Raw genomic sequence first — 25,497 nt, forward strand, 5'->3', positions numbered from 1 at the left:
GCAAAAAAAGTTAACACGCCGATACTATAAATACATGAAAACCTCAAACATATACATACCAACTCATCTTTTTCCTCAAAATATCCACCAAGGAAAATGGGACTTTTGAAGGATGATGGGTTCGTTTACAAGCCAGTGAACGAAGTCGATCTTGGACCTAACAGCAAAGAAGTTTACCTTCATGCCGACGTCAAAGGTACCTTTATCTCCCTAGCTCTTGCGTGCGTGCTCTCTCTCTATACTTCCTAGAATTTGCGTGTATGAATTAAAATTATGTATAATGGAGTTTGTAGTGAGGTTAAATCAGGGTTGTTATGGTCTGGTTCGGACAGTTTACTGCCGAAACTCTAACCAGGGGTTTGGGTTCGGTTTGACAACTTAAATATTTTTTTTTCTTTCAAAATTGTTAGTTTGTATTATAAGTTTAAAGTGATAAAGATAATCCATGAATACAATACAAAAGATGTTAACTGGTGGTAGGTTCGCTTTACACATTAAAGTGATAAAGATAATCCATGAATACAATACAAAAGATGTTAACCGGTGGTAGGTTCGCTTTACACAGTAAGACCATGTGTAGTGGGGCGTTTTTTTTTAAAAAATTTCAAAAAAAACGCTCAAAAACGCCTTCCCCCACTACATAGGGCGTTATTTTGTAATTTTTTTGAAAAAAAAACTGCCTGGCGTGTTATTTAAAACGCTCAACAAGTGTAAGGGTAAGTTTGACTGGCCAATGGGAAGGGGCATTAGTGGTCCAAGTGTAATTTTCTTTCTTTTTTTTTAATCCTTTTTAATGATTAGAAGGGGCATTATTTGGGCATTATTTCCACTACGACACTTTTGCAATAACGTCCCATGCTGACTGGACTGCCACGTGTCGGATAATGCCCCATGATGGGGGCATTATTTTTCTTAACCACTACGGGTGGTCTAAGGGGCTGTTTGTTTACCTCTTAATGAGGCTCTTAATCGTTCAGACCTCTTACTGGTTTAACACTTAATGGTTCAGACTGTTTGTTTCACGAGCAGATGTCTGAATGGTTCAGACATTTGCCTCTGAATGGTTAAGATTTATATAGAGTCTGAATGGTTAAGACCTCTAATCTGAATTGGTTAGACATTTGTCTCTGAACGGTTAAGCAATATGCAGGCTCTTAATGGTTCAGACCTCTTTTACTAGTTCAGCACTTAATGATTAGACCTCTTACTGGTTCAACACTTAACCATTCAGATGTTGCCAAACAGCACCTAAGTTCCAACTTCCAAGTTGCAAACCGTCAGTCAAACCACCAAACCGCAAGACTATTAAAACTTAACAATGTAAATCTCAAATCATCTAACTTGCTTCGGTTTGGACGGTTTAGTAGGTTTGAACGGGTTTTTAACCCTAGTTAATATTGTATGTATGTAATTTTATATATATAGCTCCTAGATTGACTGGACGGTTTGCCAAGATGTTCGTTTGGTTTCTGGAGTTGACGATTATAGGTGACGTGTTGCTATATTTTCTAAAGAAGAACAATCGAATTCAGAAGGTACCATTTTATTATTATTGTTTATTATTATAAAGGTACTAATTCGTAAATACATTTTCATTGTTAATCTTTCAATATTATATGTTATTTGCTATAAATAACAATAAACAATAATGTTTATAATAGTAATAATAATAAATATACGTTTGACTATATAATGTAAAGTAATTTTAAATTTAATACTGCCTAACAAGTTTATTGAATTTTATTTATTTTCTTTTAAGGAGATGGATCTGTTTGTCAAAGGGGTTGGCTATAACTGTTTAAATTTCCATAGGCTAGTATAGTTCTAATAAATATTTGAAGAGTTAATTACTGTTTTCGTCCCTGTGGTTTGTCAAAAATCACTATTTCAGTCCATTAATTTAAAAATTGCGATTTCAGTCCCTGTGGTTTTACTTTCATAATCATTTCAGTCCCCGTGGTTTCACTTTCGTAACCATTTCAATCCATTATTCTGTAAAGTACAGGGACTGAAATGGTTACGAGGTGGACTGAAATGGTTACGAAAGTGAAACCACGGGGACTGAAATCGCAATTTTTAAACTAATGGACTAAAATAGTGATTTTTGACAAACCACAGGGACGAAAACAGTAATTAACTCATATTTGAAAAATATAGCTTTTTTGTATTCATGCATTTTTCATTTAAAATTATACTATTAAGTTTATAAAAATGGCTTCCTAGTAAAGAGAAATATTTAAGTTCAATTGTGGACCGTATCAAATTTATAATCAACCACTAAGGTTTTACTACACAAGATACTCATTAAAATTAAACTTTAACCATACTTTTTTTTTCATTAAAGTGTGTACACACGTAGGGTGGGCGCATCCCTTGAAAAAATTAGTGTATTCTTTTAATAAAAAAATCCGGTCACATCCCTTGAGAAAATATGGTTGAACCCTTTATCCATACACTCAGAAAAAAAAAAAAAAATTAATCCGTCACTGCATATATGTGTAGAGTGTGAAAAACTAAATAAAAAGATAATGTTATAGAAAAGAATAATTTTTGGTCATTGATTGTATCAGATTTATTATTAAACTTGACGCGATAATCACAATGTAATATTGTCGGAAAAGGTGGAATAGGAAAAACAATTCTCTTTGACCCTTTCATTTAAATATCGCTTCATCAATTTTTTTATAATAACTTTTAACTTTATATACTTTGTTTTTACTAAAAAAGTTACAGTACAAAATTTAGAATATTATATATATAATTTTATAACAACATTGCTATATTTTTATAAAAAAAAAAGTAACGTTCTTCATGTACTTGTTGCACTATTCTTTATAACGGTACATCTAACCTTATTTAGTGATGTGTCGATTTGATGCATTGTCGATGATAAGAGTGTATTCAAATAGTACAATAAAGCATCTAACTTTCCAAGTTTGATTTTTATAATCAATTTGATGCATTGTTGATTACAATGGTGTGTCTAGACTATTAAGAGGGGGTGCTTGGGGTTGAGTTTTGAAAATAGATTATGTGTTTTGAATAATCAGAATCAGATAATTAACCGTAACAAAACGTGGTGTTGAAAGATAGTGTTTGGATTGATTATGTTGCTTGATATCATAATAATCATATAATCAACTATTTGAATGTTTGGCAAATATATATTTAAAAAAATAAACAAGTAAAGATCATTTTCTAAACGCAAATAATCATTTTTTTGGAAAACTGCGTTTTGTTGCAGTAGGGGGGGGGGGGGGGAGCTGCTTTTGGAAAACTGCGTTTTGTAACTTTCTAAACGCAAATAATCAATTTTTTTTAATTTTTTTTTACCCAAACACTCAAAACTGATTATTTACGATTTCAAAACTCAATAATCTAAAAATCTTCTTCAAAACTGAATCCCAAACACCCTCTAAAAGAGTACGTCCAACTCGTCACCAGGGGCGAAGGTTAGAAGAGGGGGGGGGGTCCCTCGAACTTTTTGCTCAGAAGTGTTATGTATGTAGCTTTCGTATAGAAATTTTTTGGTATATACGTTTTCGACCCTACGGTTCTATAGAAATTTTTTGGTATATACGTTTTCGACCCCACTCAGTCGGAAATCTCAAGCTTCGCCATTGCTCGTCAGATATGATTTATTGTGATTTTTGATTATGTACCTCTTCCATCCTACAAGGGTGTGTATAACCCCCCTAGAATGATACGTTTAACTTACTAACATTCTTGTAAAAAACGTATATACTTAAACTTGCACATATACCCTCATCTAACATGATGTAGGTTGTTGTGGGTTGCTAGATGAATGACACCCTTCATACACATTGTGATGGTTCAAATCTGTAAACTCACAAACGATAAATTTGTTCATGTAATGTCAAAGTCTGTTATTATTTTCCACTAATTTAATATTCTACTTTTAGAATTTTGTTTGGGAAATTTAATATCTAAAATAAATTTCTGATTTTAAAACATTGTATTTTACCAATTTATTTACTTCTAGTTACTTTTGAAATATATTAAATTATGTTTTTACGATTTCACTAATTTCATATTCTACTTTTAGATTTTTTTTTTGGGAAATTTAATATCTAAAATGATTTTTGATTTAAAACATTGTAGTTTACCAATTCATTTTACTTTTAGTTACTTTTGAAATATATTAAATTATGTTTTTACGATTTCAGGACACATAATTGGTGAAAGTATATTTTATTTTGTTGGAAAATCTGGCCCCTTGATCGAACACATAAACATGAGACTGAACGAACTGCTTGACTCTTTTATTATTTATCAATCAAAACACACAAATTATACAATAACCCTAACCATCTGTTTATATTAGACCCATCCTAATCCCAACTAAAACTCTATTTTGGATAATAAAATATCTAACAAGATAAACATATCTAATAAACCAACAATTATCTTTAATTAAAATATAAAAAAACCTAATAAATAATTCTTCAAGAATTATCTATAATCCATTTAATAATTATCTCTTATCTTTGTGTTTTACTTTTTAAAACAAGAGTATCATACCGGAAAGACCATTGACAACAACATAAAGTTGATAGAACATAGATTTCTATAACCACCCTGGTTACTATCATTATGCATTGTCATCATCGATTGTTGACAAGGAGCAATTAATATTTTTTATAATTCTTTGATGCTTGTTTTCTTTTGTTTTGGAGCATAATTCTTAATAAGAAGTAATGTATATCCTTAATAATATATAAGGATTAAAAAAGCAACATATTTTACATGAAAAGTCCATCAACTCAATCTTGGTGCTTAAAACTTGTTTAAAATACGCTCTTTTAAAATTTAAAAAAAAATTATTACTAAGGGTGTTTGGGATTGAGTTTGAAAATGACTTATCGTTTTTTTCAAAAAGCCAATAAGTTAAAAAAAATGTTTGGCATCAACAAAATTGGTTTTTATTTTGGCTTTTCGAGGAGTAAAAAGTTGTTTTTCAAAAATCACAAAAATTTGGTTTTTTAAATGGCTTTTGGTTTTTTGAACATAAAATTACAAATCTAACCTCAAATAACAACTAAACATGAAAACTTACTAAATCATTTTTGGTCATTTTACTATGGGGAATTGGCATGTAATAATCGCACCTAAACCTTATTGGCCATTAATAATCTCACCTCAGAATATTCCCCCCACCAGTTCCACCTTTCACCTATTTTTCCTACAATGGTCCCCCGTTAAAAAAAAACTTAACGGAGTTAAGCTTTTTTCCAAATTACAAACAAAATTTTAGGGCTTTTGATCAGAACGATGATACGAGTCCATTGATGTAAAACTTACTTCGAAATGGTGCTCCAAGTGACTTTTAGGTGGGATTATTATAGACCAATTTCCCTTTTACTATTTCCCACCACAAAAACTAATCCAAACAATTTTTAAAAAGTTCTTTTAAAAAAGCCAATAAACACTTTTGTTAGAGCATATGAGATCGTTGGTACTTGTGCTGGATCAGTTTAAGTGTAGTTTGTATGCATTTTGGATGTTTAGGGGTTGTTTTTGTAATTATCTAGAAGTTATATTCCTGACCTAGTGTAGTTAAGATACCAGCAAATTTATAAATTTGCTGGTTAGTCAGGACACTAGTATATATACCCCAAGCATTGTAACATTCTCTAGCTTTTGGCTCTTGGTGCAATAGAAGTGTTGTTTACATTCTTGTTGAGCTTTAATCTGATTTCCAAGGTTGTGTATTGTTATATCTTTCTGTTTGGATTCAATACAACACTAGTTGTATTCATCAATCCATTAGCTTCACCTTCATCTTCATTCTTGACATTTCTTGACTATTCATAGTTCAAACACTTAATCAATAGGTGTTTTGGACTAAAACAACCAACCACTGTGATCCGGATACGTTTTGGGATCTACAATTTGGTATCAGAGCCTTTGTGCTCTTGGTTGTTGTGTTCTTGTTAAGATTTCTCATTGCTTTTGAAGGTTTTTCAAAGTTTCAAGGTTTTTAAAATTTTTGGGCTTAAAATGGATTGATTTGGTGTGTTTAATGAATAGGTTGTTGTTAATACTTGGTTAGGGAGTCATTTTGGTCATTTTGATGCATCAAAACATGGTTTTTGGGCTGTTTTTGAGTGATTAGAGGGTTTTAGTTCGTGATAAACCCTCTGGTTGGCGAAGTTAACTTGAATATAGCGATGAATTTTTGAATACAGCGACGATATTTTTGAACACAGCGACGATAATTTTGAATATAGCGAAGATAATCATTAAACGTAGCGAAGATAGCGATCTTGTCTGAATCATTGTCTGTTTCATCGCATAATCAGCAAGTTAGCCGACTATCGTTCGAGCAAATTTGCTGATCATCAGCGATATAGCATCATTTGACCCATTAGCGATTTTATCGAAGGCGACTTCGAGAACCGTGCTAGCGAATCACAGCGTTCCTATCGCGGTTTCCGGCAATTATAATCTAACTCCGTTTGATGTTTGATTTGTCAGCGTAGACAGCGTAGTTGTTCGTGCAGGATCTAGCATCTCGACAGCGAAGACAGCGAACTAGCCAGATATCAGATCAGCGAAGACAGCGAACAAGTTTTCAGAGATCATAATCTACATCGCTCGCCGGCGATTTTAACTGGTTTGGTAGCGAATTAAAGACTGTTTCAGCCAACGTTCCTCAAAAACTAAGAAAAATGTCGCTAAATCAACTAAGTCCAATCGCTCAAGCGGAACTTGAAACTGGAACCACAACTCGCCCACCAAAGTTGAAAGGAGCTGAAGATTTTAGCACTTGGAAAACTCGCTTTCAGTCGTTCTTCGAGTACACGGATTACAATCTGTGGCTCTCCGTTACAGCCGGACCTCACGTTCCTACGGTAGTTAGAGGAGATACGGTGGTTCCTAACAACGATGCTACCACCTTCACTGACGAAGACAAGGCCCTCATTCAACGTGATCGTCGTGCACACGCCGCTCTAACCATGGCTTTATCAACAAACGACTGCAACATGTTTGAAGAACACCGAACTGCTAATGCACTCTGGAATGCATTGATCGAATACTATGAGGGAAATGAAGAACTGATCGAAAGCAAGAGAGATATGGTGCAGAAGCAATACGACATGTTCTGCGGAGTCCGTGGAGAGAGCTTGTCTGATCACATTAGTCGCTTCCTAAACATGATGACCAAAATGAAGAAAGCTGGAAATCCTGTAACCAATCGTGCTGCAATAAAGAAATTGCTTGACTCGCTCCCCAAGGAATGGAGCTTGCAGTGTATGATGATCAAGAAGGAATTCCTCAACAATCCTAATCCTGTTACTCTGACAGATCTGATCAACACTCTAAGGGCATTTGAAATGGACGTAAACAAGAGAGAAATGAACACTGCTGGATATCAACCTAAAGCAACTCAACCTTCAGCAGGACTGAAGAATGTAGCGTTTCTCGCTTCAGGGGGCATTACTCCACAAGCTTCTGATCTTATTTATGGAAATGCTTCCGCAAGCGCATCTAAAGCCCCACAAGTTGTCGAGAAAACGATCACTGTCGATACTCAAGCACTGAAAGTTTCAACCGAAAATGTGGCACTCTTCAACACTTTCCTAAGCAGCTATGAAGCCCTAATGTCTGGGGAATTGAGGAAGGAGATGTTTACTGCCGAAGACATGTATCAGGTTGATCCAGATGATATGGAAGAAATGGATCTGAAATGGCAAATGGCCATGATCACTCTGAGATTGAAGAAGTTTCAAGACAAGACAGGCAAGCGATTAGGTCTTGGAAAAGCTGGTTTTGACAAGTCTAAGCTGAGGTGCTACAACTGTAAGAATCTTGGACACTTCAAGCGTGACTGTCCGATGTTGAAAGAGGGAAACAGTGAAGCTACTCCAGCTGCTAAACAGATCACTGCCGAAGAGAACAAAAGCAACGCTTCTCCCAGCACGCCGAAGGCTTTGGTTGTTGAAGACTATGACTGGAGCGAAGAGATCACTGAAGCTAAGGAACAAGTCAACAAAGCACTGATGGCCAAAATCTCTAGTGAATCATCTGCAAAGCACTTTGAGAAGCAGACAACGGGAATCCCAACTGGAAACAATGATGCTGACCAGGGATTGAAAGGTATTCTGCCTTCAGTGGAGTCTGGTGATAAAGCTGAAAAAGATGCTGAGAAAGGAAAGGATAAAGCTCAAGCTACAGCCATGAAAGCAGATGCATCAAAAGAGAAGGCTGACAGAGACTTGGTAAATAGTATTCCACTTAGTTTCAAGGAGAAGTTATGCTCCGAAGCATGCGTTGATGTCGTGGCACATTATAAATTCCTAAATCTGGAGTTTGAAAGGCAAAAGGACAAAGCTTTGAAAATTAATAATGAGCTTAAACAAAATGAGGCAGCATATCAGAGAAAGTTGAACTCAACTTTGGCTGAAATGCAAACTCTTAAAGAATTTGTGTTTAGAAAAGATTTTATCATAAATGATCTAACTGAAAGGTTAGAAAAAGCGTTAAATGAAAAGAACAAACTCCAGATTATAATAGATAAATGGAATGTCAGTCAAAAGGCCTTTACTGACATCAAAAATTGCCAACGACCAACGTTTGTGAAAGACGGGATTGGTTATAAGGATAGGCACGGAAATGAAAGAAAACTTTTCTTTCCGCCTCACAGCAAAAACTACGTGCCTATGCCTACTCCTCATCCCGAAAATGATCTCATAAATGAAAAGGCCTCAGTTGAACAAAATGAATTTTATGAAAATGAGACAACTGCTAACTGTTCTAAAAGCGATGCAGATTCCATTGAGTGTAAAGAAGATGTGTGCGATGATGATGGAGACTGCGGAGGGTCAAAAATAGGAATTGGTTATTCAGGCGACAGTTATTCCACCGTTAACTGGTTCGTCTGGAATTGTTCTAAAAACAATGTTAAGGATGAATGTAATAGTTTAAGTAGGATGGATGACTGTAATGGCCAAGTGCCTAAAACTAAATCTGTGGATGACTGTAAGGGCCATGTGCCTACATTTGAGACCCGTGATCATGAACCTTATGTGTCTGAATGTCATGGTTTGAATTATGCGTGTCGTGATGATAATGTTGCTTGTGAATCTCCTGTATTTGTGCCAGAATTAAAAAGGAATAGCTTTGGAAAATTCCTTACAAAGGAAATTCCCGAATTTATTCCTTCCAGAACAGGTATGACAGAATCAGAAAAGAAAGCTACTGAAGATCAAGATAATGTAGAATCAAGCGACATTACCACAGAAGATGAACAGACATCAGAAAGTTCGCAGTCAGAAATCTCAACTGAAGATCAAGCAACAAGTGATGAAAGCTTCGAATGTTCAAGTTGTGAAGCAAGTGAAGAACAAAATTCAAGCAAGGACAACACGTCTGAAAGCTCACTCGATTCAGACAGTGATGAAGAATTTCCCGAAGATGAAAGCAGAGTGGACAAGAAAATGAAGAAAGCAAAAAGTTCAAGACTCTCATCACATACATCATCTTCTCACACCAAAAGACCCAGACATAAAAGATGTTTTCGCTGTGGTCATTTAGGACATACAGCGAAACATTGTAAAACCAAAAAGTTTCCTAAACCAGAACATGATTTTATTACAAACGTCACGCAGCAACTAAATTATCTTAAGAAATCTGTTAAAAATCTGGTTGATTCAACTGCGTATCTTTGGAAACAAAAAGAGGTCAAAGTGGGTCAAAACCACGATAGATTTGAAATGAAACAGATTTGGGTTCCTAAATCAAACTAATCTGTATATTTGTATATTTGTATATATCAGAATAAGCTCCAGAAATGGCTTCGAATGCTCATGGAATACATCTGGCACGTCGACAGCGGATGCTCAAGACACATGACGGGGTTAAAAGAACTATTGAAGAACTTCCGCTTTATTGATGGCGACTTCGTGTCCTTTGCCGGAGACGAAAAGGGAGGAAAGATTGTTGGAGTAGGCGATGTAGTATCCGAAGCTCTCACGCTGGAAAATGTCAACTATGTTCCAGAGTTATGCTATAATCTCATGAGCGTCTCTCAAGTGTGTGATAAAGGAATCTCAGTGTTGTTCAATGACATGGAATGCCTGTTCCTGAAGCCGGGTTATGTTGTTCCTGCAGAAATGATCATGCTTACTGCTCCAAGACAGAACAACACATATGTGCTCAACATGAAGAATGCCAAGACAAATGACAATCTAACATGCCTTATCTCTAAAGCTTCAGAATCGGAGTCACTGCTTTGGCATAGACGACTGGGCCATGTCAATTTCAAAAATATGAATAAACTATCTAAGTTAAACTTAGTTAGAGGTTTTCCAATTAAAGAATTTCCATTTTCTGAAAAATGTATTGCATGCGCCCAGGGAAAACAGCATAAGAAACCTCACAAGACCAAAGCAGTGAACACGATTTCTGCACCACTTCAGTTACTGCACATGGATCTTTTTGGTCCTATCAGTGTTAAAAGTCTTGCTAAAAGCTCTTATTGTTTGGTTGTAACAGATGATTTCTCTCGTTTTTCGTGGGTATATTTTCTTGAAGCAAAGAGCGAGACTGCTGAAATATTGAAGGCATTCATTCCCTTGATAGAGAACGTAACCAAACGGAAAGTGAAGTCCATAAGAAGCGACAACGGGTCTGAATTCAAAAATCAGACCTTCATATCATTTTGCGCAGAAAAAGGAATTCATCTTCAATACAGTGCAGCCAGAACTCCTCAGCAAAATGGAGTCGCTGAACGCAAGAACAGAACGTTGATTGAAGCTGCAAGAACCATGCTGGTGGACTCCAAGCTTCCAATTATCTTCTGGGCTGAAGCAGTTAATACAGCATGCTACGTTCTGAACAGGGTGCTCATCGTGAAACCTCATGGAAAGACAGCATATGAGCTTCTCTTCAAAAGAAAGCCTCTTATAGACTTCTTCAGGCCATTCGGATGTTCGTGCACTCTGTTGAACACTCAAGACAATCTTGTCAAGTTTGAAGCTGTGGGTGATATCTGCTACTTCATGGGGTATTCATCCACTCAGAAGGCCTACCGTGTCTACAACAAACGAACAAAGATGGTGATTGAATCGTACTATGTGGACTTTCAAGAAGGAAATTACACCAACACTGGAAGCACTCCTGACTGGTTCTATGATGTGAGTGTGATCTTCAATAACTTTGAAATTCCGGAAACTGTGTCTGACCCTGAGCCAGTTGAAGACGTTCAAGTTGAACCCTTGTTTGACTCGTCTGACATTGGTTTCACTCCTTTCACCACTCGATTATCTCCATCATCTGCTGATCCAATTATGGCTGTGAATGAATCAAATGGTCACACTTCGCCTGAGAACACCCAAGAAAATGGTGCTTCTTCTTCACAGGCAAATGTGAATGAGCCAACTCAAGACGATGATCCGCCAATAATCTATGTCGACGAACACTTCACCAACCTTCCGCAGCAAATCGAATCTCTGACAAATGCAGGTTACAAGACAAACAAAAATCATCCTCTTGAAAATGTAATCGGCGCAGTGGAAGAAGGAGTACGTACTCGAGGGCAGTCAGCTAGCATCAACAAAGGTCTCTTCGCAGCCTTTCTTTCACAATCAGTTCCACGTGACATCGAAGACGCTATTCAAGACTCCAGCTGGGTTCAAGCGATGCAAGAAGAATTGTCTCAATTCAGGAAACTCAAAGTGTGGGAACTCGTAGATCTACCTGAAGGAAAGTTTCCTATCGGTACAAAATGGGTCTTTCGAAACAAGATGGATGATCGTGGGGTGGTTATCAAGAACAAGGCTCGATTGGTGGTGCAGGGTTTTCGACAAGAAGAAGGGATCGACTACGAAGAGGTTTTTGCTCCAGTCGCTCGATTGGAGGCGATCAGAATATTCCTAGCGTATGCTTCCTACAGAAACTTCAAGGTCTTCCAAATGGATGTCAAAAGTGCGTTTTTGTACGGGAAAGTTAAGGAGGAAGTTTACGTGTGTCAGCCTCCTGGGTTTGAGGATCCTCATTTTCCAGGGCGCTATTTTAAGCTGGATAAAGCACTGTACGGCCTACATCAAGCTCCACGCGCCTGGTATGAAACTTTGTCCACATACCTTCTGGATTGTGGTTATTCCAGAGGAACGATTGACATGACACTCTTCACCAAGAAGGTAGGGGAAGATGTTATGCTAGTCCAAATCTATGTGGACGATATCATATTCGGGTCAACAAACGAGGACTTGTGCAGAGAATTTGAATCTATCATGAAGGCAAAATTCGAAATGAGCATGATGGGAGAACTGAATTTCTTTCTGGGTTTAGAAGTGAAGCAAAGGGAGGATGGAATTCTGATTCATCAAGCTAAGTATATTCGGGACATTCTCTCGAAATATAACATGAATGACTGCAAAGTGGCAAGCACGCCATTCGCCTCCCAAACAGAGCTCACTTTAGATCCTCAGGGAAAGTCGGTGAACAAATCTTTCTATCGCTCAATGATCGGATCTTTGATGTATCTGACAGCAAGCCGACCTGATATCATGTGGGCCGTTTGTCTTTGCGCTCGTTTCCAGACAAATCCAAAGGAATCCCATGAGATTGTCGTAAAGCGCATCTTCCGCTATCTGAAAGGAACACCAAAACTAGGGCTTTGGTATCCTAAAGATAGTAATTTTGACTTAATTGCTTATTCTGACAGCGATCATGCAGGTTGCAAAGTGGATCGAAGGTCGGTTTCAGGAGGATGCCAATTTCTGGGAAATCGGCTGATTTCATGGCAAAGCAAGAAGCAAACAACAGTGTCCACGTCGACAGCTCAAGCGGAATACACTGCAGCATACAGTTGCTGTTCACAAGTTCTCTGGATACAGAATCAGTTGCTGGATTACGGAATCAACATCATGAAGACTCCGATATTCATCGACAATGAGGCTTGTCTGGGAATTGTGAAGAATCCCGTGCACCACTCCAGAACCAAGCACATCGAAATCCGCATTCATGCAATTCGAGACGCTTACGAAAAGGGTTACATTCAAGTGGTGCCAGTGGATACGACACAGCAACGTGCCGACATCTTTACGAAAGCTTTTGACAAAACTCGTTTTAACCAGTTGGTAACCTGGTTAGAGATGGTCAATTTCCTTGATTGGAAATGAAGCTTGTGTTGTTTACAAAAAAAAAAAAAAAAAAAAAAAAAAAAAAAAAAAAAAAAAAAACTTTTAATTAAATATTAATAAAATAATAACGTTTTTGCTTGTTGAAAATAAAACGGATATTGAAGGACGTCGCCTACCAAAAAGATTTTCTGTTTAAAAATTTTATTTTCGGGCAAATGGACTTACGAAAATGAAAATTTTAGGGGGGATATTTCAGAAAATCCTTGAAACAGGATGCTTATGTCAGACGACGCTTATGTCAGACTCCTGTTAGAGGAAGTGATAGAAAATTGCTAACACTTTGTCATTTCTTTGAACAGAATACAATATACAATCAGGGTACCAAGCAACGATGTGTCGGTAGATTCAGCAACACCGACGAGTAAACTGCTGGTAGGGAGCCGAACATAATGTCTACACAAGAATTCTGGCTTTTCTCAGGCATTACGCTTCTCAGTGGGTAACACGTTGCGGCATATGGCTTAATGGTCTTGAATCTTGCGTTGACGGATTGCCAAAGTCTGAGATTTCGGGTCTTTATATTGGGATTTCATTCGGAGGATATCATAGTTGCTCTTCTGCTGTACGGTGGTACTGACCTAGACGCAAATACTATGATATTCTCTTACCAATAAGTGCCTATTAAAAAAAAAAAAAAAAAAAAAAAAAAAAAAAAAAAAAAGGAGGCCAAACCCTGTATAATAAGTGCCATTATTGGCCAAAAAATCCATAATAAGTGCCATCTTTGGCCAATCTATCTGATAGATCAGTAGGCAACTCTGCTGTACGATGGTACTGACCTGTTTACCGAACCATCTATCTTAACCCTCGATAGTTCCTGGAATCTCTGTTGTACGAAAGTACAGACCTGATCTCCGATCTATCGTTGAAGAGAATGAATCCAATATACTCACCTGTTATGAGGAATCTTTGTGCATACCCTGATCGCGGGGGTATGTCCTGATGTGGGACTCACGAGGGCGTAATGATTCTATTTTCAATAGCTTGTGTGGGGGCCATCGAAAACTTGTCAAAATTACCGAAAACATGATAAAACACGCTCTCCGAAGGTATGTTGAAAGAAGGATGCATGGATTTAAGCGGACAAACATACTGACAGTTTTTCTTGTGCCCTGGTTAGTAATATAATAGTAATAATATATAAAGAATGTGGCAAGTGTTGGTAGTATGATCTTCTGCAGGTAAGTTCGGTAAGCGTCAGTCATTTCAAGAAAATCTGAGTTAAATGAATCCTCGCAATGCAAGAAAGTTGAAGTTCGGAGTCAAAATGGCCCAAATTTTAACATCACTGTAAATATCCCAAAATAAACAAGCTTTCAAACTTAAACGGGCACGTTTTTCGAGAACGTTTGAAATCCTCAAGCAAAAACCAATATTTTTGAAACTATATATATAAGCCGGCGAAGATAAGATACCAGCGAACATATAAGTTCGCTGGTTACCTTTTTGACCGTACCCTTATATACCCTTTAACCGTCATTTTTCAAATTTTTACTCCATCCCCTTCATCGCCGGCGTTAATACTTCACATTCTCGATCATCATTTTTCTTCCAAAATCATCAACACAAGTTTCCATTCAATCAAAGAATTTCAGGTGTGTTTTACTTGATCAGTTTATAGTTCATTGTTTAAATGATTACATGTTTAAATCTCAGTTCATGACAAACTTCATAAGATTGTTAATGTTTGGGTGGTTCTTGTGGGGTGGTTAAGTTTTTCATTGAAGAATCGATTGTGTGGATTGTTGGTTTTTGTTTAGACATAGGCATATTCAGGGTCAGATTCTTATTTATCGTATGTTCTTGTTTCATACATTGTATATATCTCGGTACCAGTAGTTGTCAAATTGTTATGTTTAAGCTTTCTGGTAATCTAAGGATAAATTGGATATGAACAGTCATGAGTTTTAAGAAGGGTTTTTCAAGAAAATTATGAACACAGCGAAATTATTATGGTGATAGCGAGGTCAGCGATTTTAAGGGAAATCCAAAAGACTCGAACGCGAGTTCGAGCAATCAGCGAGCGGTTTGATTCGCTCGGATAGTGATCAAATTCGCTATCCTCGCTGTTCAATCATTTCCGTTAATGAAACGCTACCTTCGCTATGTTCGCTAGCGAAGTATTGACTTGAAATCTCGTCTGATCCACCAGCGAACATAGCGAATTTGTTGTTAGTTATCAAGATCAGAAGTGTTGGCGAAGTCAGCGAAGACCGCAAGTCTTGAACGCGAGTTCAAGCACCGAGCCACATACTCTATTTCGCTCGGTTGGCGAGATAGATCGTGATCTTCGCTGTCAGATCAGTTCCGGGTCAAAAACTTTGTTTTCGTTAAATTCGCCAGCGAATTTGGCTTATCTATCCGGTAATCTGTGTATATGGCCATCATTAGCGATGAAACAATCTGATCTGGTAGCGAAGTTAGTGTATATATTCATTTTTTTTATTTCTTTTTAAATTATATATGTCTTATGTAAATTCTTGTCTCGTACATAGTTTATCTGGCATCCAAACACTCTAACTTGCTTCGTTTTTCTGTGCAGTATGGTGAAAGTACTCGAATGGGATAAAACCCTCAAGCATAACCAGAGCATAAATCTCGATCACGTACCAACTGACTTCGAAGATGTATCGAAATGGGTTCGCAATAGCAGAATTGGTCATGCAGTAGAGACTTCCGTTCCTGTCTATCCTCTACACATTCGAGAATTCTGGGAAAACGTAAAGCTGGAGTCAATAAACAACAAACCAGGAATCTCTTCAACAGTACGCAACAAAAGAGTGGAAGTGACAGAGGAAAGGGTTCGTAAAGTTCTGAAGCTCAACGACAACGATAATGAACCACAAAGCATGAGTCAAGACGATATTCTTGACGGTTTCAAAGGAATGGGATACGCAGGAGATTTCAGAAATAAGAAGGAGATTAAAAGGGGCGGTCTAACTCAGGATTGGAGGTTCATTGTTTATGTAATTTCGACAAGTCTAGCGCATCGAAAAGGCGGGTTTGATGGCTTAAATTTGGAATGGTCTGCAGCTATGCTAAGCCTGTGCACAAATCAAAAATTCAATCTCTCTGGATTAATTTTCAATTATATGAGAGAGAATGCAAATGGAGCGACTTGGGCAATGTACCCGAGATTTATTCAGATGCTCATTAATGATCAAGAAAAAGACCTTCCAAACGATGGAAATACCTACAAATTCCACGTGCCTACAAGTAGACAATATACTGAAATCAAAACCAACGAATGGGTTTTGTTGCACGACTGGATGTACAGAGCTGAAAGACTACCCATCGTGAAAGCTGCATATCAGAAGTACAAAGAAGGGGTCAAAGCTAAACAACAGAGAGCAGCACAAGCACAGGCCGAAGCAGCCGCCAAAGAAGGAAGTAGCAAAGAAAAACGAAAGGGCAAGCAACCTGCAGGTGAAGAACCTCCTAAGAAGAAAAAGACAACAGGAGGTTCTGAACGTTTAATGAGTTCTGCAATCAGGGCGGCACAAACTGAAGAGCAACGCAAAAATATTCAAGATCTAAAAGCCATGCATGTAATGCAGGAGAAAGAGAAACGAGAAAAGAGCCTGAAACGTAAAGAAATATCTTCTTCGGAGATGCCCGAAGTAATTCCTGAAGAAGTTCAAGACCTAAATGACTTCGTTGATCAAATTCTTGTTGATCCTGACGAGGCACATGCACGCGAGGGTACTTCAAAGGTTTCCCCAGTCAAACCCACCAGAATCTCAAAACCACCCGTTGTTCCACAAAGGCTACGTCCATTTCAAGATCTGTATGATAGGCTCATGAAAGACACCGGGCCTTCCGTGGCGAAAGAAATTTGCTTGTTGAAGAATCAAGTCAATGATACAAACATCCTAAGAGAGAAACTTAAGGATCAAAGAAAGAAAAACAAGGAAATGAAAGAATACATGGCCAAGCAAGCCAAGTTTGTCAGATTTCAACAATCCAGCTTAGAGAAGCTCTACCGAATGATGAGGGGAATATGTGAAAAAGCAAACATTGAGCCGATGTTTACATTTGATGAAATATTTGATTTTGAAGCTTTCATTCAAGAAGAAACGGCTCGAAAAGAAAAAGAAGCCGAAGCGAAGAAAAAGAGATTGGAATCGGTTGACAAGGCATTGGAGGGAAACGAAAGCGACGAAGAGGAAGTAGATCGAGAAATTATGCCACCAACCTTCGTGGAATGGGGGCTAGAAGACGAGGTTTTATATGAGCAAGAAGATGGCAAGACTTTCGCTCCTGAACATCCTGAGTGGTTCAGAAAAGAACGAGAAAAGCTCCCTGTTCTGCATCAAGTGATAAAGGTTGTTAAATCTGAAGAGACTGAGAAAATAATAAGCTGGATGTATGACAACCTCAGGGGCATGTTCGTTGTAAAGAGACGGGGTGGCGTGATACAATATTTCGCAACTGGGTTTGATCTCTTCTCGCTACCAAGGTGGGATTTAAGAGAGCTTGGGCGTCTGAATTTGCTCAATCATGGTGACAGGGGCATCGGAAGAGACTTTGAACGTTTAATTACAAGCGAATGCGACAAGAACTTCCCGAATCATGCTCCACAGCGCCCAAGACGCCGAGTGTCCAAAACTACGTTTGATCCAGTAACAGGCAAGGGAAAGGTGACGTGGGTTGTTAACCCTGCTAAAGTAGTCACCAGAGTCAAGCTTCCGGAAGAAATCCCTGTGGCACTTAAGGATTTCAAGAAATGGTTCTACGACAGTCAGACCGGGGAAGCTGTGATAAGATCGAACGACAATGTTGATATTCGAATACTGGATCCTATGGATGTATTTCAATTCGGACTCTCTGATCTCACCATGCTAAACGCTAGGCGTATCAATGTCGGAGCTGGAAACGCAAATCTTGAAGAGGCAGCACTGTTTCAGCGTGCAGTGGAACGTGCCTGGAGTCTAAAGAGGGAGATGCTCGACATGGTAGACAAAATACAGAAGCGAAAAGAAAAAGAGCAGAAAAAGAAAGAAGGTCGAAGGAAAAAGAAACATGAGAAAACCATGGAAGGAAGTTCCGTCTCAACTGCAAATCCAACCACCACTGAATCTCAAGTCACACCAACACCTCCGGCCTCATCCACATATGAGGCCACCAAGGAGGATCCAAAATCAAGTGAAGCTGTCATTAACCAAGAACCTCCAGTAGCATCAACGGAGGTTGTCGCACCACCAGAAACGATCATTGTGGAAGAAAATCCCACCGAGCCAGAGAAACAAACTACAGAAGATCCAGTGGTTACAACAGAAGATCCAGCGGTTACTACTGAAGATCCAAAGACTACCGCAGAAGAATGAGAAGACAAGCACGCAACGATCTAGGGGGGATATTGTTAGAGCATATGAGATCGTTGGTACTTGTGCTGGATCAGTTTAAGTGTAGTTTGTATGCATTTTGGATGTTTAGGGGTTGTTTTTGTAATTATCTAGAAGTTATATTCCTGACCTAGTGTAGTTAAGATACCAGCAAATTTATAAATTTGCTGGTTAGTCAGGACACTAGTATATATACCCCAAGCATTGTAACATTCTCTAGCTTTTGGCTCTTGGTGCAATAGAAGTGTTGTTTACATTCTTGTTGAGCTTTAATCTGATTTCCAAGGTTGTGTATTGTTATATCTTTCTGTTTGGATTCAATACAACACTAGTTGTATTCATCAATCCATTAGCTTCACCTTCATCTTCATTCTTGACATTTCTTGACTATTCATAGTTCAAACACTTAATCAATAGGTGTTTTGGACTAAAACAACCAACCACTGTGATCCGGATACGTTTTGGGATCTACAACTTTTGGCAAAAAAAAAAAAAACACTTTTAAAGTTAAATAAGCAATCCCAAACACCCTAAAACAGTTAAGATTTAAAAAATTGACCTGTCAAGCGTTTAAGAAACTGTCGTGAACAACTTTTTTATTTTATTTTATATAAAACAGCTAGCCTTTTATCACAATAATAGTATTCAAATCAACAAAATGTCACCCACCAATGTGATAGTACTCATTGTTTATCACTAACTTCATATATACATGTACTTTAAACAAGCATATTGGCTTTTAAATGGTATTAAACCTGATTATTATAAATTACAACTTGATGAAACTTAAAACTCCCAATTTTAAAATACCATCCATTTAAAATTGCATGTTTTGTGGTTTTCTGCAGCTTGTTTCATTTGCACTTTTGGAAGATTCACCTCTATATGTTCCTTTGCACCCTTATCAAGGTGACTAAAATCAACTGTAAAATAATAATAACCACATTATGATTTCAAATCTTATATTATTTAAATATAAAAGAGTTAATTGCCCGGATAGTCCCTGTGGTTTGTCATTTTTCACCTTTAGTCCCCACTTTTTTAAAATAGCATGTATACTCCCTGTGGTGTAACAAACTGTTACTCGGACAGTCCCTGTAATGGATGGGCGTTAAATAATTCAGTTAAGTGAGTGTAAAATTACAAAAATACCCTTATAACAACCCCACCCACACCCCACCCCACCTCACCCCTTTCAAAATACATGCCGCCACGGGGACTATACATGCTATTTTGAAAAGGTGGAGACTAAAGGTGAAAAAATGGCAAACCAGAGGGACTATCGGGGCAATTAACTCTATATAAAATTAAGAAATATTTATGAGTGCAGATGCTGAACAAGAAACTAAATGCTTGGACTCTAGTTTATCAGCAGCACAACAAGTTCAAGAAGCCAAAGACTGCTTAGAAACAATACCTAAACATTTGACTTCAGATAACACTTTCCGTCGATGGACGATAATGGATTATTCAAGCGCGTATGGATCAGGAGCGATTACTCCTCACATGGTATTTTCACGTGAATTTCTAACACGACACAAAATTCACGGGTTTGGGTTCAGATAAATAGGTCATGTTTGGGTTTAGCTAGACATGTCATGTTTGAGTTGACCCGTATATTTAAAAAGTATAATTATCGTGTGAACTATACAACTTGTTAAAATTCTTGTTATTTTTAGGTTGCGCAACGATTGATATCCGCGATCATGCAATCTTCGGATCCAGGGATGGATATGTCATTTTTCATTAACTATGAAGCTCATGATATTTTAAAGCAAGCAACCGAGTCAACTCTTCGGTATGAGAAAGGTAACTAACTAACTAACTAACTAACTGTCTACAGTTCTGAACTTACTCAAAACAACCAAAACACATCATAAAGTAACTAAAAAATCACCTGCCTGTTGATGTATCCAGGAGAATCGATTTCAGTTTTAGATGGCGTTCCGATTGCTATCAAGGACGAAATAGATTGCCTGCCATATCCAACCACTGGTAATACAGTTTGACATTTTGACCCAACACCGTATTGACTATTGACCCGCTCATTTTGCCATGTAGTAACCGTTCATATGATTATTACAGGAGGTACAAAGTGGTTGCATAAGGTGAGAGCTTGCAAAGAAGATGCTGCATGTGTCGAGCGCCTACGGTCATGTGGTGCCATACTTGTGGGAAAAACAAATATGCATGAGCTCGGCGCAGGCACCAGTGGGATAAACCCGCATTATGGGTAAACCACCTTTGCTTTCCCTTTGTAGATCTTTCGAAAACACAGATCATAAACTCAAATCACTTGCAGAACATCCCGAAACCCATATGATCCCAAACGAATCTGTGGTGGTTCATCTAGTGGATCTGCTGCTGTTGTGTGCGCTGGGCTATGCCCGGTGGCCCTCGGTGTTGATGGAGGAGGTAAATAGAATCACTAGTTTAAAAGCATTATTAAAAAAAGTAAAAAGTTGACTATGAAGTATAAAGTGTTTCAGGGTCAGATGATGACCATCCCGACACGCAGTGGCGGACCTACCCACAGTCGTGGGTGGGCGGCTGCACCCCTTGAAAAAAAAATTTAGTGTATATTTTAGGCAAAAAACCTGACTGCACCCCTTGAAAATTTGGTTAAATGCCTCATCTGCACCCCCAACGAATAATTCCTAGATCCGCCACTGCCCGACAAGCCCATTTCACCAGTGGCGAAGTATAGAAGGGGCGGGGAGGGGCGCCCGACCCCCAGAACTTTTCGCTCAGTAGTGTTATATTTGTAGTTTTCGTATAGAATTTTTTTGGTATATACGTTTTCGACCCCCCGGTTCTATAGATTTTTTTTGGTATATACGTTTTCGACCCCCCCGTCATTCGGGTCAAGCTTCGCCACTGCATTTCACCACCTAATAATATGTTGAACCATCTTATAAGCTACCGTTATAACATAGTCAAGAGATCTGTTTTCCCTATGTAGGATCTGTTAGAATGCCTGCTGCTCTTTGTGGGGTCGTTGGTTTAAAGCCGTCCTTTGGTCGCATACCACACTCCGGGTCGGTATTTTTAACTTGAACAAGATCTCCTACTATCATAAACATAACTAAATTTATAACGTTTCAATCCTTTCTATCCCAGGGTTATTCCTTTGAACTGGACAGTTGGAATGGTTGGGATCCTAGCTGGCACAGTTGAGGATTCTCTGATCGTGTCAGTTTTCTCTATTCAGTTGTTTTAATTAACTGTTATACAGTTTAATAGCAATGTCTACCTATTTGCTTACGCACCACTTTCACTGTTTTCAGTTATGCTGCAATGAGCGGGGAAGCCGAAACAAGTCAGCCAACTGTGGTATCTACACGAACTCTCTCTCACTCACACACACACGCGCGCGCACCCCTTTTAAGACGTACATTCTGCAACAGCGTAATTTTGGAGTGTTTCGTTTTCCTTAATATCAACAGCCGAAACTATATCTGCCCATGCTGAAGCCTTCTTATCAGATGTATAATATCAGGCTTGCTAAATCTAAAGAGGTTCTTACCAGCACACTCGTAACTGAACTTTGTTGTTTATCCCAAACGTTAAACTAACATAAAACTTTCGGCTCGTTAAACGCCAGTGGTTTAACGATTGCAGCGATGAGATCAGGACCTGCTGTTTAAGCGCTCTGGATAATCTTCATAAATGCTACGGATGGCAGGTACTTATACCGACTCATAGCAAACCATCATTTTACTATAATTCATTCTCTCGTCGTTTTTTTTTCTTATAAGACTGTGGAAGTGACTATACCGGATATAGAAGCAATGCGTTTAGCGCATTATGTAACGATAGGTTCGGAATGTTCAGCTTCTCTTTCTCGTCATATGGACAAGCAGTAAGTACCTTAAACACATCAACTATTTTAGAGTTAATTACTGTTTTCGTCCCTGTGGTTTGTCAAAAATCACTATTTCAGTCCACTAGTTTAAAAATTGCGATTTCAGTCCCTGTGGTTTCACTTTCGTAACCATTTCAGTCTAGTCTCCTAACACCGTCTATTTTACCGTTATGTTTTTAATTAAATACCTAAATTACCCTTGTGTTAATTAAATATGGACTTATATGATTTTATTATTGGATTTATATGATTTTATTGTTGTATGACATATGGACTTAAGGTGGATTGTAGGGTTCGACCCACCATGGCTTCAGTAGAAGTAGAAGTTTGACACTATTTTTACATATATGGTTCCAAAATTTTAATTTTGAATTTTAGAATGAGAAAATGTCCAGGTAAGCATTATTTTTCAAAGTTAAGAGGGTGGGGTTGTGATGCCGGAGAAGATGACCGGAAACTTTTGTCGGAAATGAGAGTAGGGATGGAGTGGGGTGGGGTAGCGTGGGGTTGTGTTTTAACAAGTGGGTCCTAGAATATAAATCACGTGTACTTAACATAATAAATGGATGGGGTTAACGGAGGTGGACTGAAATGGTTACGAAAGTGAAACCACAGGGACTGAAATCGCAATGTTTAAACTAATGGACTGAAATAGTGATTTTTGACAAACCACAGGGACGAAAACAGTAATTAACTCACTATTTTAAGATGTAAAAAAATACCTGGGGTTAATTACGTTTTTCGTCCCTATGGTTTGTTGAAAATAACCATTACAGTCCATTTGTTTAAAAATTGCCAAAACAGTCCCTGTACTTGCACTTTTATAAAAATTACTGTGGGCCTCTTTTGATAGGCTTTCAATAATAACAGGGGTATTATGGTCATTTCACATAAAACTAACAGAATAACTGGATGGGGTTAACGAAGGTGGACTGTAATTGTTACAAAAGTGAAAGTACAAGGACTGTTTTGGCAATTTTTAAACAAATGGACTGTAATGGTTATTTTCAACAAACCACAGGGACGAAAAACGTAATTAACTCAAAATGCCTGATATTTTGATCGGACATTGACGCAGTAACAAGTCAGAATCGGGCTCAGATGTAAGAGCAGCATTTTCTGTATACGGAGCTTTTAATAGTGGCGATTACCTGAATGCGCAACGAATAAGGTACCGCCTTTTTGGCGTTTCGCCAATAAGTAAACCCTTGTATGTTCACTTAAAAATTTTGTAAATTGCAAAAACAATGCTAGTAAAACAATAATATAAACTTTTGAATAAAATGATTTAGGGCGTTGTATGCATTAAATAATAGACGTTGGTCGACTTTTAACTTGTTCGACCTATTTACTAGTTCCCCATATAGCTAAATGTACTGATTTGACCATTTTGAGATAAATAAACGGGACAAATAAAAATATTTCCCGACACGTTTTCTGTAGGAACCGCCAAATGAAGATTCATGAAAAGATATTCAGTATGGCCGACGTGATTGTTACACCTACAGTCGGGTATATTATCCTTTTATCTTCGACTCATATACCTACGACATATCTACACACACACATACACACATAATGGTCCAATGTCTATTCACCAGAAACTGTGAACCAACTGTTAAAAAAAAAAAAAAAAAAAAAAAAACTAAGTACATAACATCAAAACATGAACTGTTTCTTGTTCTTAAAAGGGTAACAGCATATGAAATTAAGGATGATGTTCAAGAGACTGGAGAGTTGGACTACATCAATGGAGGTATGAATTGGACTATCTTTTATTCCACAGTTGACCTTTGCTTTTGACTCCAACGGCTCTTTTCTATCAGCTGCGCTCATTCGATATTCTATAGCTGGAAACTTTCTAGGATTGCCAGCCGTCACTGTTCCGGTATACTATTAACACTAGATACTTATTCGGTTGTTCATCGAGTTGGGATAAATTAACAGGTCGGGTAACGGGTCAAAAAACGTACTTTCTATACAATACAAGTTGTGACTTTCTACCCGTTTGACCCGTTTCTTTTTCGGTTTTACGGGTTAAACTTAACGTATATCGACCATATATGATTCCCTAATCCTAGACGACTTGTAAATATTGTCGATAGGTCGGGTATGACAAACTTGGGTTGCCCATTGGCATTCAATTTATAGGGAAGCCTTGGTCTGAAGCTATGTTGATCCATATCGCTTATGCGATGGAGGTAAGTCTATTCTCGGTTTTGTAGATATTATGCGTCTGTTTTTAAAACCTAACGTGCGCTTAACTTGTTCTCTGCAGGCATTGTGCAAGGCGGAGTACAGAAAGCCACAAGTTTACTATGATCTTCTAGCTGGTAACTAAATGCTTACGCGTTATATATCTCCTGATCACAGCCCTTCGGCCCCTTCCCATAACGGGACTGAAGGAAACCGACTTTTTTCCTTCAACGTATGTCCACAAACAATAATGTAAAGGATAAAATGCAGTTTTTCTTCATGTCAATGTCATACATAGTTTATACTTTATATGTATGTACTCAACAATGTCGCGAGCATATATACTTTTTACCTTTCCTCTATTCTGGAAGATCGAGAGGCAGCTCCCGCTAGACCCCCCGACTTAAAGAAACCTTATCTTGACATGTAAAACATAGTATCTAATAACGTACGGTATGGCACAAGGAATCAAAACATTGACAAAACAAGTACTTAAAATAATAGCGGTAGAATACGAATAACACAAAATGGTGAGAAAAGATAGACATGAATAAAGTAGCACGGATCCCCTAAAAAGAATCTATACGCTCCCCTAAAAAAATTTAAATATGCCAAGAATATGCTAAAACAAAACTTTTATTTCGAACAGCTAAAATCACACCACACCTGTCCTTTGCAGGATTTGAACCCACAACTACTTGGTTGGGGAATACACCACTTTACCACCAGGCTATCCCTGTGGGGACGCACTAAGGCAAAACTAAGGCTAAGAATAATATGGCATTTACCTTTTAAATTAAGTACACAATACAATAGGCCCGAAAGAGCAATCAGAGTTCACCGACGACACAGAGTCGCTGAGGCTCACCACCTCGCACCTCCCTCGACTCCACGTCACATAACGATGGTCACCACTCGTCTA

At 38.0% G+C, this 25,497-nt stretch overlaps 1 protein-coding gene across 2 annotated transcripts; it reads left to right on the forward strand.

Moving 5' to 3' along the window:
* Nucleotides 1-25,044, forward strand: LOC110910579 (fatty acid amide hydrolase). 2 transcript variants are annotated; one of them, XM_022155204.2, is made up of 20 exons: nt 8-196; nt 1,426-1,535; nt 19,363-19,423; nt 19,845-20,023; nt 20,194-20,323; nt 20,432-20,509; nt 20,600-20,747; nt 20,817-20,929; nt 21,477-21,552; nt 21,635-21,706; nt 21,802-21,847; nt 21,961-22,032; nt 22,119-22,199; nt 22,273-22,376; nt 23,458-23,550; nt 23,823-23,891; nt 24,071-24,135; nt 24,206-24,267; nt 24,485-24,580; nt 24,658-25,044. In XM_022155204.2, exons 1-20 carry the CDS (start codon nt 97-99, stop codon nt 24,718-24,720), a joined length of 1,818 nt encoding a protein of 605 aa, XP_022010896.1. In that variant the 5' UTR covers nt 8-96; the 3' UTR covers nt 24,721-25,044. The 2 variants fall into 2 exon arrangements, with proteins under 2 accessions (XP_022010897.1, XP_022010896.1); XM_022155205.2 differs by lacking the exons at nt 1,426-1,535; nt 19,363-19,423; nt 19,845-20,023; ... (14 more) ...; nt 24,485-24,580; nt 24,658-25,044 and adding exons at nt 6,499-8,243; nt 8,794-9,118 and having other exon boundaries at nt 1-196.
* The last annotated feature ends 453 nt before the right edge of the window (nt 25,045-25,497 follow it).

Source organism: Helianthus annuus, chromosome 15 (genome assembly GCF_002127325.2).
Source record: "Helianthus annuus cultivar XRQ/B chromosome 15, HanXRQr2.0-SUNRISE, whole genome shotgun sequence".
NCBI lineage: Eukaryota > Viridiplantae > Streptophyta > Magnoliopsida > Asterales > Asteraceae > Helianthus > Helianthus annuus.

Excerpts from the sequence above, each read along its gene's own strand:
- LOC110910579 (XM_022155204.2), top strand. The coding sequence starts at position 97 with ATGGGACTTTTGAAGGATGATGGGTTCGTTTACAAGCCAGTGAACGAA. Across the intron at positions 19,424-19,844 it reads TCCTTTGCACCCTTATCAAG|ATGCTGAACAAGAAACTAAA; the intron begins GTGACTAAAATC and ends TTATGAGTGCAG. Across the intron at positions 22,200-22,272 it reads ATAAATGCTACGGATGGCAG|ACTGTGGAAGTGACTATACC; the intron begins GTACTTATACCG and ends TTTTCTTATAAG.